Raw genomic sequence first — 17,803 nt, forward strand, 5'->3', positions numbered from 1 at the left:
GAGCCATCCGGGTGCCCCAGGGTTATTTTTTTTAACTGTAGAAGTTTAAGGAGAACTACCAAGATAAATCATAATTTGTATGACAGACTATCACATTAATGGCGCCAATGAATTATACCTCCTGCTATGTTCCTGTGCAGTCCCTCTCACAGGGACTCTAGACCATGTGACTTGCTTTGTTCAATGGAAGAAGAGCAAATGTGATGGAAACACAGGCTTGATAAGCTCTTGTGTGTCAGTCTTGCCCTCTTGCAATGTCTGCTCTATCACAGGAATAAGACAAGTCTAGCCTACTGGAGCCATGCAGAACAGAGAGAGCCACATCAGTGAATCATAGATTTTCAAATAGTCTTGTTTTAATGAGTTTTGAGGTGGTTTGTTGTATAACAATGGATAAGAGCCACACTTTATGGAACTTTATCATCTCTCTTTGTCTATCCCTGTTGGAAGAACAAATGAATAAAAAATAAATGGAAAAAATTTTTGGAAAAAACCCCCAAATCTTAGTATTTCAGCAAACTTTAACAATACTGGACCTGCTGTACTTCTGTTCTATTTCCCCCCTCTACCTCAGCTATTCAGTCCACTTAAATGAGTATTTACAAGAACCAACAGTTTAACTGTAATCCAAAAGTTCTATAGGTACAGAAGGAAGAAACTATCAATGAACAAAGAGTATGTGATAAATATTTTTATTTTTAAACACTGAATTGTACATCTTTCATATAAAAGATGAAATTCCAGACTTTAAAAAAAAATCATTCTAATACTTTACATTTTTTACAGAAGTAAATTTTCTCTAAATTTGCAGCTTCATTCCATAGCTTTTATAGAATCATAATCTCTTGAATATACTTCCAATTTCCTTTAAAAAATAAAAAAATTCATATAAGATAATTTATTTAACACAGTAAAACTTAACAGGTTATAGTATAACTACTAAGCTTTCTGGCTACCACTGAATACTTTTCTCAGTACAGAAAAGCTGACATGTTGGGGTGATCAATTCTCTGTATTTACTTTTATTAAAAACAGGTTTTTGGTAGTGAGAACAAATAATCTCTCATTTGTTGCCTGAAAGCCTAAAATAGGATCATTGGTTTCTAGGCTTGCTACTTGCTGCTTAGCAACCTGCCCTACTTGCCGGCCTTCCTTTCTGTTGTAAAGTACAGTGGACATGGGAGTGGGCTGGCGGTAGATGAACACTCGACGAAGGCACTCACACAGGGCTGCATATGAGTAGTTTGGAGCACAAGCAAAAAATTTTTTGTCTCTCTTTGATGCTTGGACGTAGCCTGTTATGAAACAAATAAAAACCCATATATTAAAAAGAAGGAAAATGTGATTACACATTTAGTATTTCCCAGTTTTTATTATAAATTAAAATGCCTCGATAAAATATACACCATAAATATTCAACAGTGTTTGAATTCTGAACCGTTAATGACTACTTACAATTTCTCCCAATTGGTGCCAAAATAGAGCTTTAATTCTTAAGGAACAAAATAGGTAGGGTTTTATCTCTTTAAGAAAAACACAATATAGTTCCTTATTTCTGTGAATAATTAGGACACTAAAAATCTAAAAATCAAAAGGACTAAAAATATGTCAAACTATCTTTAAATGCCAAATAATTAAGCTCATCAATCACAGATGTGGATTACAGAATCTTTTTTATCAAATAAATGGGAAAATATTTATAGGATACCACTATAAAGTTATTTCAGGAGTGTGTTCATAATATAGCCCCCAAGCCTAAAAATGCTAATGTGACAATGCATTCTCTTATTATTTCTATAATGTTAGTGGTATTTTTATACACCAGTGCCCACAGTATAACAGGATTTTGTTGTACTTCAGCTCCCAGAAGTAGAACCTTGAGATCACTACAAGTTGGAATGAAAATTTAAGCATCTAATTTTAAAAACTTAATTAGAACATCCCTTGAAAACTAATTAAACTCTGTAAAATCTTATTCTTGTCTTTTAAAAAAATTATCTTTACAGGTTAAAAGGGTATTTATGTTCTGAAGTATAAATTAGGATTTTCAGACTGGGACATGGTTACTGAATGTTATAACATGTGGGATAAAAACAGAACACTAACGTAAAGTGATCTCATCAAATAACGAGCAAAGGAACTCTAGGTAGAGCACAGGAAGATCAATATTGGTTTTATCATTAAACAGGGCTTGAAGAGGAAACAGTGAAGAGGATGTAGATACCTGAGTATTTTAGAATTAGCTCTCTGGGCTAACCTTGAGAAAATTAACAATGTATATAATGTCTCGAGACTACATATCAAATGTAATGTTGATTTAACTTAAGCAGAATTCTAAACAGACTTAGGGATACAAATGGAGAATCTAAGCATATAAAAATTATGTGACAGAGATTTCCTTACTGAAAAAAGAAGATTCAGAATTAAAAAAGAGGAATTATATAGAGGCCAGAAATTTTATATTCAAAATTTTCAATAAAACTCTTTATTTCAGGTCATAAAAATCCATTTGGAGTCTGAATTAACCAGCTTAGCAGCCTACATTATTAACTATAAAGGATAATTGACCAATCTCCTCTATAATTAAGGTTGTATTCAGGATATATAATTTTACTTCCTGTTCCCAGTTTAAAATAATCACTCAATAAAGCAGTAACTGTGCCTAATTTATATTAAAAAAACTTCTCCCATACAATACTAATATAGTTTGACATAAAATGAATTATTGCGTAAGTCTACAATTATGTATCTTAACATTTTTCAAGCCCTAGTTTTAAAATGCATTTCCTTTGAGCAATTCTATGATGTTTTTGATGATTACTCTGAAGAAACATGAATACAAGTTCCATGTAGGGTATTGTCAAACGCACTGTTCATATTCTAATACCGCATAGCTTATTTGGAATAAACAAATGACTGATTAGAAGAATCAAGTGGTGAGATAACCACTTTGATTTCTATTCTGTGCTGATCTTCTGTACAAGCATAAAAATAGATTGGTTCTGTTCCAAAAGTACTAACATTCATCAACTATAGTAAAAGCAACCAAATATAGCACAAATCAATCCAAAGGTAATTAAGACAGCTCAAATTAAAAAAAAAAAAGAAAAAGAAAAAGAAAAAAGAAATGAACTTAAAAAAAAAAACGACCCTAATTTCTGACATAATGGAAAATGCTGTCAAAGAGCTTGCTTTATACCTAAAGCATTGAAAGTTGCAATGTGCTCCCACATATCATCTTGTTTGCTGGAGTGTGGTTGCCAGAGTAGGGCATCAACATCATGGCGTAAACAGAAGCAGGGCATTTCTTTAGGATCCACTATGACAGAGAAAAGGTACTGGTTGCTTCCAAGATTCACCTAAAATAGTGACAAAGAATAATTTACTCAACAAATTAATAATGATAATGATGATGCCAATAACTGACACACAGCTCTATATGTCAGCACGTTTTCTAAACTGTTTATACAGGCAGTTTGATTACCTCTTCAGAAATGCCCCTGGGAGAAATGTGCTACTGTTATATCCATTTTAAAGTTCAGCAAAGTCACTTGCCCAAGGTCAGCCTGGTAATAAGTTGTGGAGCTGAGACTGAACCCAGCATCTATGTTCCTAACCACTACACTATACTGCCTCTTAATTCTTAGTATCCTAGTTTAAAACACAATATAAAACACTCATTTATAGGCAGAATACTTTTTAAACCACAGAATTACAAATATGAAGTTTACAAATGGGAACTTGTAACAATTACTAAGTACAATGATAGCTAAGATTTATGAGCATGTGCTATATATACAAGGCATGTTATAAATATTAATTTCAACAATCAACACGCTTGTTATTATCTGCACTTAAGAGATAAAAGAACATGGAGAGTTTGAGAACTTGTTCTAGGATACAAAGAAAAACCACAAAGCTGAGATTCAAACTCAAATCTGTTTACAAATTATTTAAGTTGATGTACTGTTTAATTTCAGTATCAATGTCAAGAATGTTTATTATGCTAATAATTTTTATTGCAATACTCATGACTAAAGGAATTCATTTTTAATACAAAACCATCGGACTGAGATTTATATTTGAATTCTACCTATAGGAATACTTCTTTTAATGAAAACAGGTTGAAATGATATTCTGTATAGAAATGTTATCATCAGTTAAAAATGCCTAAATACCACACCAACAAAATAACATCAAATGTAGAAAACATGCATAGTACTTGATAAATATTGAATTGCTTTCATGAGTTTCAGGGAAGACTGGAGAATAAAATGTTGGGTTCCAATGAGAGAGACCTGACCTGTATTCAGTAGGGAAAACTGTGAAGTGGCTCTCCAGGAAGAGGATTTATTGGTACAGCTGAGCAGGCATAGGCTCCTGGTCACAGGAGAATTCTGTGACAGAGCAACCCGATTTCTGTTGCCCCAGCAGTGCCTGGGGATAGAACTTTTGTCTTCCTCAGAAGGGGAAGAGGATGGCAGACAGTGTTCACAGACTATACATGTTTTTTATGTAAATACACCTACAACGATGTTTACTGTAGCTTTGTTTATATAACATTGAAACACTTAAAACTGGTACATTTTTCCTAGGAAAAAAAAAATGGGCCCCCTATTCTGACTTAAATATTTCTTCTCTTCCACTCTCACTTACTTTCTACCTATCTCCATTAGAGTCAAAGTACTACATTTTGTTTATTTTTGGGAGAAAGAGTGAGCACGAGTGGGAGGGAGGGGCAGAGAGAGAGGGAGACAGAGAATCCCGAGCAGGCTCTGCACTGTCAGTGCAGAGTCTGATGTGGGGCTTGAACCCACCAAACTATGAGATTGTGACCTGAGCTGCAATCAAGAGCTGGACCTTCAACCAAAGAAGCCACCCAGGCATCCCAAAATCCCATTACAATATTTTTCTTTTGTTTATTTTGAGAGTGAGTGAATGGGGGAGAGGGGTGAGGGTCAGTGGGGGGAGAGAGAGAGAGAACCCCAAGAAGGCTCAACACTGTCAGCATGGAGCCCAACATGGGGCTTGGACCCATGAGCCGTGAGATCATGACCTGAGGCAAAACCAATCAAGAATCGGATGCTTAACCAAATGAGCCAGCTAGGCACCCCCACCCCTGCAAAAGCCCATTTTATAGTAATTATTATTATTTATTTTTAATTGAAGCATAGTTGACATATAATACAATATTAATTTTAGGTATATGACATAGTGACCCAACAATCATATACATTACAAAATGCTCACCATGATTAGTTACAAAAGCCACCAAAGTTGTTATAATTTGATTGACTATATTATTCCCTATGCTGTACTTTTGATCCCTGTGTGTACTTCTTAATCCCCTTCACCTATTTTGTCTATCTTCTAACCCCCATTCCCTCTGTCAATCATCAATTCTCTGTATTTAGGAATCTATTGTTGTTTGTTCATTTGTTTTGTTTTTAGAGATTCCATATATAAGTGAGATCATGTATTTGTCTGACTTATTTCACTTGGCATAATGCCATCAAAATGCATCTATGTTGTCACAAATGGTAAGATTTCCTTCTTTTTCATGGATAAAAAGTATCCCATTGTATGTATATACATATTTTTAAAATCCATTGATCCATCAATGTACACATATTGTTCTCCTATGTTGGCTCTTGACTATCATAAATAATGCTACCATAAGCATGGGGGTTAGTGCTTTTTTTTGATTTTGTGTTTTTATTTCCTTTGAATAAATACCCAGAAGTGGAATAACTGGATTATGTGGTTATTTCTATTTCTAATTTTTTGAGGAGCCTCCATTCTTGCATTTTGCATAATGGTTTCACCAATGTACATTCCAACAAGGAGTGCACAAGCGTTCCCTTTTCTCCACATCCTCACCAACACTTACTTCTTTTTCATACTGGCCATTCTCACTGGTGTGAGGTGATGATTCCCTGTGGTTTTGATTTGCACAGGGCTCTGCGCTGGCAGCACAGAGCCTGCTTGGGGTTCTCCTCCTCTCTCTGTCCCTCCCCCACTTATGCTGTATCTCAAAATAAATCAATACACTTAAAAAATAAAATAAAATGGGCTTTGGGAGAACATGCTGTGGTGGTGATTAAGAACATGGGTTTGGAAGCACATCTGAACTGAAATCCCAGTTGCCATTTACTAGCTTCCTAACTTAAATCTCTTCACCTCTTAAGTTTGAGCTTCCTCTTCTATAAAATGGGATCGTATTCCTAATTCTTAAGTAGTGAAGATTAAATAAGGTAGTTGGTAAAATAATAGAAAATATGTAAATATTGTGTTCTGCCTCTGGGTCCTGGCACACAGTTCCTGAAACTCTTATAATTTCCTAAGTGATAAGAACACTAGGAACATCTTTTGTTGTAATATTTGATCTTTGATCCAGGTTCCTGACACATAGCTCCTAACCCCTTGTTATTTGACTCTAAGTTATAGGAGTGCCTTTTGTTCTAACGAGATGACTCTTGGTGGGCTCCAGGATGGCTTCAGGATAGGGGGTGTTTGCCAGAAAGACCACACCATGATTAGGAGCTTGGAACTTTCAGCTCCACCTCCTAACCTTTAGAATAGGATCATGACTGATCATGCCTGTGTGATGAAACCTTCACAAAAGTCCCCAAAGTACAGGCTTCATAGAGCTTCTGAGTTGCTGAACACATGGAAGTACTAGGAAGATGGCATGTCTGGTGAGGAAATGGAGGTTTTGTGCACCTTCCTCTATAGTTTGCATCATGCATCTCTTTCATCTGGATGTTCATTATTATCCTTTATTGTATTTTTTATAATAAACTGGTCAATGTGCATTTTGTTAACTGTCTTGGCAAACTATAGAACCCAAGGAGAGGGTTGTTGAAACCCTGATGTATGGCCAGTCACAGGTATAGATGAACCTGGGATTTGGACTGGCAGCTGAAGTGGGAGTTTGGGAGAGACTTGCGGGAGTAAGGCCTTAGCCTGTGGGATGTGACACTACCTGCAAGTAGATTGTGTAGGATATCCTACTAGTCTCAGAAAACTACTTGATGTGTGGAAAACCCACACATCCGGTATCAGTAATGTTCTGTGTGGTAGCATTGTGAGAGTAAAGGAGAAACACAGGGAATTGTTTTTCCTTATACAGTTGTAGATGCATATCAACCCAATACTTAATGCATAGTAAGAAAAGTGTAAATTTTAGCAATTCATTCTATGTACAGAATGCTTGAATTTGGAATTCAATAATAGGCTTTGGAATTAAAGTTTCAGGTCATTAACTTTTCAGTCTGGCCTCGTAAAAATACTTTGTTTCTGAACAGACAATCTTTTTCTTGATACTCATTTTTAATTTAATTTGGTAATAGCAGTTATTAGAGGTTCTTTAAATGTCTTTGACATTTAATCTTCAAAAGTCTTTATTTGCTAAGTGTTCTACAAAGAAAAAAAAGTATCAATTGATTACTTGAAATGCATTTCAAAATTTTCTCTAGAGAATATTTTACTAATTGTAGTTTTCACTAGTACTTTAAAGATAAATACGATCTTTTCTTTAATAAACATGAAAATAGAAGGAATGTGGAATTGTATTTTATTGGCCAGTTTATGGGTTTAGGATTTTTTTTAAGGCAATAAATTTGGCATTAGCAAAGAATGAGTTTTCCAAATTAGTAAATTGTCTAGTGTAAATGAGTTCTTCTCATTTAAGTGCTAAGACTATGTTTCAAGCCTTTTTTAAATGAAATCTTGCTAAAATTTATTATTTGCACATCTTATATAGAACATTCTGAACAGAAAGTAACATTTTACTGATGGTTGAATGTCATCAGGGTAAACATTAATGTATATGTCTATGATAATACCCTTAGAGACATCTGAAGTGAGTAGAGCTCTTTAACACTACACTAAGTAATCTCAGCCTTCTCCATTTTAAAAACGTATTTTCTGGTTATGCGTGGTTTGTTTTTGTTCCTTCCTTCCACTGCTAATAAGCTATTGGGGGCTACTTCTTTTGTCAGCATTTGCCCAAAGCAGCCATCCTTTCCTTCTTTCTTATTTGCTGTCCCATTTTGCTCTTGGATACCAAACTGTGACCTTGGGCTTTGTGGTACCTGTTCCTGACTATCCAGGGAAACTTTGAGCATCTTACTCTTGACTCTTACAGGTAATTTGCCAATGCCAGGTAAATGGATAATGTTTCACTTTCCCCGTTTTGTCTGCTTCAAATATTTTTGTTTTTCTGCATTTTCTTATGCTGATGCTTTTTTTTCTATAGGATCATACAAAAGTGCACTTGATTTTAAGTGTACTTTTTTAGTTATCACACTTCATTTTCATTTACTTAATTCACTTAGCAAAACTAGTTACTTTAGTTTGTAATCTTAATACTGATTTGTTTTGCTTTTGGGTAAAATTATGTAGTGTGGATTTTTAGAGTTTGCAGGGAACAGAGAAAACCTCTGGAATTATCTTGAGGTGGATGTTTAACATGAACATATGTCAAGATCATAGGGAACAGTGGAAACAATCAGATCTCATGAAGAACTGGGTCATTCTACAAACAAATGCACTGGCAAGTCAGGTCTAAAGGAGAAGTGGAATGTTGTTTAGAAAATAGTACCTAGTTTTGATGAACATGTAATCTACTTATCTCTTGAGAACCAAATGTCCCTTGTTCTGTACTTCACTGTGGTGTCATTGTGATCATATCACCATCTTCTTTCCTTCTGCTACTCATACCTGTATCCACCTCAGTCACTTACTTTCTACCTCCTACCATGGTTTCTACTTACTTTATTCTCTCTGGGTATGTCTTTTGCCCTTCTGTTGGCTGAATAATTGTGTTTATTGTTCATTTTGGCATTTAGACTTCCCAAACAAGATTATTTTATTGTTTTGGCCAGCCAGCATCCAGTATGGGAAGCACCTGTTCAAGAAAACACTTTAATCTTGGATAAAAGATAGTTGCCTCTGAGATGCCCACCCTTGATTTTTTTTTTTTTTTTTTAGCATAGGTCAGAGGAATGGAGTTTTACAGTACACAATTTGCCTACTTGTGTATATGGAACCTCTTGTGAATACTGAACCATCACTAATTTACTGATTATAAGTTTAAGTCCTAGGCTTTTTAGGCATGTTTATTGATAGTAAGCAAAGGAATTCCAGATTCTGCCTAGGATGAAGAAAGCTGGAAATAATGTCACTCCAAATGTAACAAGAAAAGGCTGGGTAATTTGTAGAATCATTACTTTTAAAAAATTCATCAGAGAGCTGAGGTTACAAGGAAACCAACTAGCTTGAAATCTGAGGAAAACCAGGTGTCACCAAGGAGATGGGCTAGGAGAACTGTTCCATCTGAGCATAGAAAGAAGAAAGAACTGCATAATTGAGAATTCAACTAACAAATTGCCAAAAGCCTAGTGTGTGACAGCAAGTATAGAATTCTTTGGATTTATAAATTTTCTTATGGTCCTTGACCAGTTCCTAGCAAAAAAGACCAGGAGAAAGGGAGCTGCTCTGATGGTGCCGAGTTTTAGGAAGGAAGTGTATTCCTCTGTGGAAAAATCAGAATGTCCTTCTTGGATTTTTTTCTGTAAGTGTCAAAAGTCTTAAACCGCTGGGAGAGAGCATTAAATCTTAGCATCCCAACGGTTCAGAAGACGACCTGTTGCAGATGAGGCGAAAAAAAATTAAAATTTTTAAAAACACCATCTCTGTGCCTGGAGGAGAAATTAAATCATCCTGGGCCTAGACTATTACAAATTTTCTAAAGGAAGGGCATTAGCACTAAAAAGTCCCAAACCCAAGAACACATGGCCCAGGACTGAGGCTGAGCCAAGAGTCTGAACCCCTCATCCATGCAACACCCTCCACCCCCCAATCAGGCTGGGAAGCACCAAGTAAGTGACAACAGCAGTCTACACCAGAGAAGGAGTAAGAGCATAGAGAGACTCTCTGAGAGGCAGATGTACAGTGAAAGCCCAAAGCTTAGGGCAGAAGAGCAGAGTTGGGGAAAATCTTCCATCAACTCAGCCTCCACCAGAGTGTAACTTAACACTAGGGGAATCTGAAGCAAGGGATGCACTGAGGGTAACCATAACAACAAAACTCAAGGTTAGATCAGCCTTTTTACAACCCTCCTGTCATAACCACCCACACTAATGACCTAGCAGAAGTATGTCCACTCCTGGTCATAAATACTATTTACCTCAGTCTCTACTGTTCTCACATCCAGTATTCAATCAAAAATTGTAAGGCACAAAAAAATGAAGAAAGTAAAAACATCCCACTGACAAGAAACAAAGCAGACCAGGTAACCAGATTCAGATGATCTATATTTTGGAATTACAAGACAAGGAACTTAAAATAACTATGGGATTTTAAAAAGTTTAATGGAAGAGATGGGTTATGTACATAAATAAATGCAGAATTAGAGCAGAGAGAAACCGCAAAGGGTGAAAAAAAAATCCTAGAGGAAAAAAACACAGCAAGAGAAAAAGGCTTCAACAAACTCATCACTATACTCTATGGAAAAAGAATTAGTGACCTTGAAAATAGGTTATTAAAAATTAGTAGAACCTAAACCAAAGTGGGGGATGGGGCAGGGATTAAAAACAAAAAACTGAGCATCTAAATGCTGTCAGGCAATATTAAACAGTCTAACACACATCTGATTGGAATCCTAGAAGAGATATGGAACATTCACCAAAATAGACCATATTCTGTCCTATAAAAAACACATTAAAAAAAATAAGAATCAGAAACACAATGTTCTCTGAGCATAACAGAATTAAATTAGATATTAGTAGGGGCACTTGGGTGGCTCAGTTGCTTAAGCATCTGACTCTTGATTTTCACTCAGGTCACAATCTCTCAGTTCATGAGTTCAAGCCCCACATCAGACTCTGTACTGACAGTGCAGGGCATGCTTGAGATTCTCTTTCCTTCTCTTTCAGCCCTTCCCCACTCACACATGCTCTCTCAAAACAAACATTTAAAAAAATCAGACACTAGTAAAAAAGAAAAATTTGGAAAACCCACAAATAATCTGGAAATTAAACAACATGTTTCTGAATAACCCATGAGTCATAGTGGACCTAACAAAGGAGATGAGGAAATTTTGTACTGAATGAAAATGAAGCATAGTACATGTGAGATGCAACTAAAACAATGTTTAGAGGGAATTTTATAGCATTACAGGTTATATTAGAAAAGAAAAAATGTCTCAATAGTTTAAGCTTCCACCTTAAACTAGGAAAAGAAGAGCAAACAAAATCTAAAGGAGATAGGCAGTACAAAATTTATAAAGGCTAAGAGCAGAAATCAGTGAAATTGAAAATAATTAAGAAAAGCAATGAAACCAAAAGCTGGTCCTTTGAGAAGATCAAGGTAAGTCTCTTGCCAGAATAACCCAAGGAAAAAGAAGACAGAAATTACCAATATCAGGAATAAAAATGTATATAAAGGTCCAAGACACTTTATATATTGTAATAATGAAGTTATTGTAAGTTGTAATAATGAAGTAGTATGAGCAACTCTTTCATATATTTGATAATTTAAGTTAAATTCCTTGAAAGACAAGCATTACATTTCACTCAAGGAGAAATAGATAACCTCAGTAGTCCTGTATCTGTTAACAGGATTGAATTTATTGTTAAAAACCTTCCAACAAAGAAATCTCCAGACCTAGAATGCTTCACTGGTGTGTTTTACCAAACAAAGAAACAATATCAAACTGTTCCAGGAAACAAAAGAAAGGAACAACTCTCAACTTATTTTATGAGGCCAGCATTACTCTGAGAGCCAAAGATATGACAAGAAAAGAGAAACCATTATTCCTGATGAATGTAATGCAAAAAATCTCAGTAAAATGTTAGTAAATCAAATCCAGTAATAAGTAAAAAGGATAATACATCATGACCAAATATAGTGTATCTTGGGAATTCAGGGCTGATTCAGCACTCAAATTATCAATCAGTGAAATTCAGCATTATCAACAGACAGAAGAAAAATATTTTAGCCTCCATTTATGATAAAAATGCTTGGCAAACTAGAAATTAAAGGCAACTGCCTCCCTGAGGAACCTAGAATTAACACTCTACTTTATGGTAAAAGACCAAATGCTCCTCCCCACTAAGACTGCTAACAGGAAAGGGTATTTGCCCTCATTACTCCTAGTCAGTATCATGCTGGAAATCCAAGCTATTGAAGTAAGGCAAGAAAAAGTAGGAAAAAGCATACAATGGAATATTACTCAGCGATCAAAAAGAATTGAAATGTTGCCATCTGCAACAATGTGGATGGAACTGAGTGTATTATGCTAAGTGAAATCAGAGAAAGACAAATATATGATTTCACTCATAGGTGGAATTTAAGAAACAAAACAAATGAACACAGGGGAAGGGAAGAAAAAATAAAAGAGAGGAAGGCAAACCATAAGAGACTCCTAAATACAGAAAACAAATTGAGGTTGCTAGAGGAATACTGAGTAGGGAGGATGGGCTAAATGGGTGATGGGCATTAGGGAAGGCACTTGGGATGAGCACTGGGTGTTGTATGTAAGTGATGGATCACTAAATTTTTCTCCTGATACAATTATTACACTATATGTTAACTAAATTAGATTTAAATAAAATATTGAAAAGCATAAATAATTATCAAGAGATTCTAATACTATCATGAGAAAGTGAAACCAGACTTTTTTAGGTGTTATCCTAAATCACTGTTTACACACAATTCCTTCAGCTACTCTTAGTTTGCAACCTTTGAATAGAGTTATAAGCCTATTTTCCTATCATGGCCACTGACCAACTGAGGGATCAAACATCTTTTAGTGGCATTTTTTTTTTTTTTTTTTTAGTGGCATGATCTACTTACCTATTGGGAATACTAGGCAGGCTGGAATTTATTAAGTGAATATTATACAATCTTTTACTACACAGAGAAGAATTCTAAATTATTTACTTCATCTAAAGGGTATGTTTTGTCTTACAGTACACTATTATTTGCAGTTAGTATCATCAGACTAGTTAATCTTGATTTTAAAACTTCCAGAAACTTGGTTTTGAGTATATTTAAAGCATCCAAAGCTTATTTCAAGAATAACTTGTTCACTTTTTATGGGCAGATCTACAAACTACTGAAATATATGCATTATAGGAAAGTATAAAATTGAAAGTGATGGACATACAGTTAGAATTATAGATAAAATATAATTTATTTGACAATACAATGACAAACAGAATAATGAATTTTGCATTTATTTTTGAAATGGTGCAAGATTTTAGAAATTTGTCTCTAAATTAAATATGTTAGATTAACAGAGTCAAGTTTTTTTAATAGCTATTCACAAATTTCTCAGGCATAAAATTTTTTAAATGCTTTATGATTTCCATGAAGATCACTCTAAAGTTGCCATGTTTTTCCCCATTAATGTTGCTCATTTCATTTGTTTAATTTGGGATGACTATAATATTTAAGGCAGAATGTATAGAAGATGCCTAGAATGGTAATAAAGGATATTTGCATTTACTAAGGTCTTTCTAAGTGCCAACCCCTGTGTAGGTGGCTTGAAATATACTTTACTCATTAGAATAATTGTGAAATAAGTACTATTATCATCATCATATTTATAGAATAAGATAGGGGCTAAATATCTTACCCAGAGTCATCTCAAAGAACATAAAAGGAAATGAGGTAAGTGCTACAGGAAAGGTATAAACTATTGATGCATCATTTCTTTTTATTAACACTGGAGAAAGTTCTCTTCGAATATGGCATACAGTACAGCATAGCTCGTTTTATTGTGCTTCACAGATGCAGCTTTTTTTGTTTTTACAATGCAAAGTTTGTGGCAACCTGTGCTGAGCAAGTCTATTGGCACCATTTTTCCAACAGCATTTGCTCAGTGTCTCTTAGTCACATTTTGGTAATTCTTAACAATATTTCAAACTTTTTTATTATTGCTGTATTTGTTATCGTCATCTGTGATTGGTGATCTTTGATGTTAACTATTGTAATTGTTTTGGGGTGCCACAAACCTCACCCATACAAGATGAACTTAATTAATAGGAAGGCATCTTAAAGGCTGAGAAAGGCCAAAAGCTAGGCCTCTTGCCCCAAATGGTTAGCCAAGTTGTGAATGCAAAGGAAAAGTTCTTGAAGGAAATTAAAAGTGGTACTCAAGTGAACATACCAGTGATAAGAAAGCAAAGCAACCTTAATTGATAGAAAATTTTAGTGGTATGGATAGAGGATGAAACCGGCCTCAGCATTCCCTGAAGCCAAAGCCTAGGGAGACTCTTAACTCTCTGCAATTCTTTGAAGGCTGAGAGAGGTAAAGAAGCTGTAGAAGAAAAGTCTGAAGGTAGCAGAGCTTGGTTCATGAGGTTGTTTCATAGGTACCTTAGTCGTCTGTGTGTTTTCTTTAGAAAAATGTCTGTTCAGGTCCTCTGCCCATTTTTTAAAACATTAGTTTTTTGGTGTTGGGTTCTAGGAGCTCTTTATATATTTTGGATATCAATCCCTTATTGGATATATCATTTACAAATATCTTCTCCAACTCAGTAAGTGACCTTTCATTTCACTGATGATTTCCTTTGCCATGCAAAACATTTTTAGTTTGATGTACTCCCAATTGTTTACTTTTGCTATTGTTTCTCTTGCCTGAGGAGACAGATTGAGAAAAATATTGCTAAGGCTGATACATAAGCCTTTACTGCCTAGGTTTTCTTCTGGGAATTAAATGGCTTCAGATCTTATATTTACATGTTTAATTCATTTTGAGTTTTTTGTGTATGGTGTAAAAAAAATGGTCTAGTTTCATTCTTTTACAATGTAGTTTTCCCAGCACCGTTTATTAATTTTCCCCATTGTTTAGAGAATATACATATTCCCTATTTGTCATATAATTTGTCATGTATTAATTGACAAGATCAGCTTGGGTGTATCTCTGGACTCTCTATTCTGTTGTACTAATTTATGTATCTATTTTTGTGCCAGTACCATACTGTTTTGATTACTATGGCTTTGTGTAGTATAGTTTGAATCTGGGATTGTGACACCTCTAGCTTTGTTCTTTCTCAAGAATACCTTGGCTATTAGTATTTTGTGAATCATACAAGTTTCAGGATTTTTTTGTTCTAGTTCTGTAAGAAAAATGCTTTTGGTACTTTGATAGGCATTTCACTGAATATCTAGATTACTTTGAGTATTATGGACATTTTAACAATCTAAATTCTTCCAATCTATAAGCATGGTGTATATTTCCATTTCTTTGTGTTTTCTTCAATTTCTTTCATCAGTGTTCTATAGTTTTTAGAGTACAGGTCTTTCACCTCTTTAGTTACATTTATTCCTAGGTATTTTATTATTTTGGTGACAGTTTTACCTTTTTTTTTTTAATTGAAGTACAGTTTAACATCTAATGTTCTATTAGCTTGAGGTGAACAACATAGTGACTTGACAAGTCTTTAAATTATGCTATGTCTACCACAAGTGTGGCTACCACCTGTCACCATACAGTGTTATTACAATACCATGGACTATATTCCTTATACCTGTACCTTCCATCCCCATGATTTATTCTTTTCATAACTAGACCTGTTTCTTCCACTCCCTTTCACCTATTTTGGCCACCCCTCCCCTTTTCACCAGTTTGTTCTCTGTATTTACAGATCTGGTTTTGCTTTTTACTTATTATATATTATATATTCTACATATAAACGAAATCATATGGTATGTTTTTCTCTGTCCGACTTACTTCACATACCCTCTACGAATGTCCATCCACATTGTCAAAAAATGGCAAAATTTCATCCTTTTTCTAAGATTTTTTTAAGTTTATTTAGAGAAAGAGCAAGCAAAGAGTGGTGGCAGAGAGGAGAGCGAGAATCCCAAGCAGGCTCCACACTGTCAGTGCAGAGCCTGATGCAGGACTTGAATTCATGAACCATGAAATCATGACCTGAGACAAGGTTGGATGCTCAACTGAGCTACCTAGGCACCTTTAAAAAAAATTTTTTTTTTTTATTTTAGAGAGAGACCACGAGTGGGGAAAGAGGGGAAAAGGGAGAGGAAGAGAATCTTAAGCAGACTACATGTTCAGCACGAAGTTCAATTTCACAATCTTGGAATATGACCTGAGCCGAAATTAAGAGGTGGACGCTCAACCAACTGAGCCACTCAGGTACCCCCAAGATTTCAAGATTTCACCCTTTTTTATAGCTGAGAAATATTCCAGTGTGTGTGTGTGTGTGTGTATTCACATACCACATCTTCTTTGCCCATTCTTCTATCGATGGACACTTGGGTTGCTTTCGTATCTTGGCTATTGTAAAAAATAATGCAATGAACACAGCGGTGCATTTATCTTTTTGAATTAGTGTTTTTGCTTTCTCTGGGTAAATATCAGTAGTGGAATTACTAACTTTTACTTCTTCCTTATCAATTTGGATGACTTTTTATTTTTCTTGTCTGACTGCTGCAGCTAGAATTCTCAGTACTATGCTCAATAAAAGTGGCAAGAGTGGGCATCCTTGTCTTATTCCTGATCTTAAAGGAAAATTTTCAGTTTGAGTATGTTAGCTGTGGCCCTGTCATATATGACATTTACTCTGTTATGTTCCCTCTATACCTAACTTCATTGAAATTTTTTATCATGAATGGATGCTAAATTTTGTCAACGGCTTTTTCTGCATCTATTAAGATGATCTTATCATTTTTATTCTTCATTTTGTTGATATGGTTTATCTCATGTTGACAGATTTGTAGATAATAAGCCATTCTTGCATTTCTGGAATAAATCCCACTTGATCATGGTGAATGATCCTTTTAAGGCATTGTTCAATTTGATTTGCTAATATTTTGTTGAGGATTTTTGCATCTATATTCATCAGAGATATTGGTCTAATTTTCTTTAAGTGTCTCTGCCTGGTTTTGGTATCAGGGTAATGTTAGCCTTATGGAATGAAATTTGGAAACATTCCTTCCTCTTCTATAATTTGGAAGTTTGTGAAGAGTAGGTATTACTTTTTCTTTAAATTTTTGGTAGATTTTACCTTTTGAAGCCATCCATTCCTGGACTTTGGTTTTTTGGGAGTTTTTTGATTAATGATTCAATTTCACTAGTAGTTATTAGTCTGTTCAGATTTTTTTCTTTCTGATTCAATCTTGGAAGATTGTATATTTCTAAGAATTTGCCCATTTGCTAGGTTATTCAATTTGTTGGCAAATAATTTTTTGCCATCGTCTCAGTCCTTTCTATTTCTGTGGTGTCAGTTTTAACTTCTCTTTAATTTCTGATTATTTGAGTCCTCTTTTTTTTCTTGATGATTTTGGCTAAGGTTTATCAATTTTATCTTTTCAAAGAACGAGCTTTTTGTTTCATTGGTCTTTTTTTTATTCTCTATTTTAATTGCTTCTGCTGTATTCTTTATTACTTTCCGTCTACTAACTTTGGGCTTTTTCTTTTTCTTGTTCTTTCAGTTGTAAGGTGAGATTGTTTGATATTTTTCTTGTTTCTTGAGATAGGCCTGTGTCACTATAAACATCTCCCTTAGAACTGCTTTTCCTGCATCCCAAAGATTTTGAACCATTGGGTTTCTATTTTCATTTCACACAAAGTACTTATTAATTCAAAGGGGAAGATGATAACTTGGGAGCAGGGAAACCAGGTGAATAACACCCAATTAAATTTTATGCCATAATAGTATGGAAAATTGCCATGAAGTTCTCCTTCATGTTAGACACTAAAAAGGAAATGCCAGTTATGTGGTATTCCTGGCAAAAATGTAGCCAGTCAATCTGATCTTGAGGAAAT

General features: G+C 34.9%; 1 protein-coding gene across 1 annotated transcript in view; it reads right to left on the reverse strand.

Annotated features, from left to right (window-relative positions):
- Positions 1 to 676: 676 nt before the first annotated feature.
- Positions 677 to 17,803, reverse strand: part of NUDCD1 (NudC domain containing 1) — a 75,826-nt gene continuing 58,699 nt past the window's right edge. The window contains exons 9-10 of the mRNA XM_058698848.1: positions 3,200 to 3,359; positions 677 to 1,295 (exon numbers count right to left, since the gene is read on the reverse strand). Coding sequence (XP_058554831.1) covers positions 1,003 to 1,295; positions 3,200 to 3,359 — 453 coding nt within the window. The 3' untranslated portion in view covers positions 677 to 1,002. The remainder of the gene's footprint in view (positions 1,296 to 3,199; positions 3,360 to 17,803) is intronic.

Source organism: Neofelis nebulosa, chromosome 14, assembly GCF_028018385.1.
Source record: "Neofelis nebulosa isolate mNeoNeb1 chromosome 14, mNeoNeb1.pri, whole genome shotgun sequence".
In the NCBI taxonomy this organism is placed as follows: Eukaryota; Metazoa; Chordata; class Mammalia; order Carnivora; family Felidae; genus Neofelis; species Neofelis nebulosa.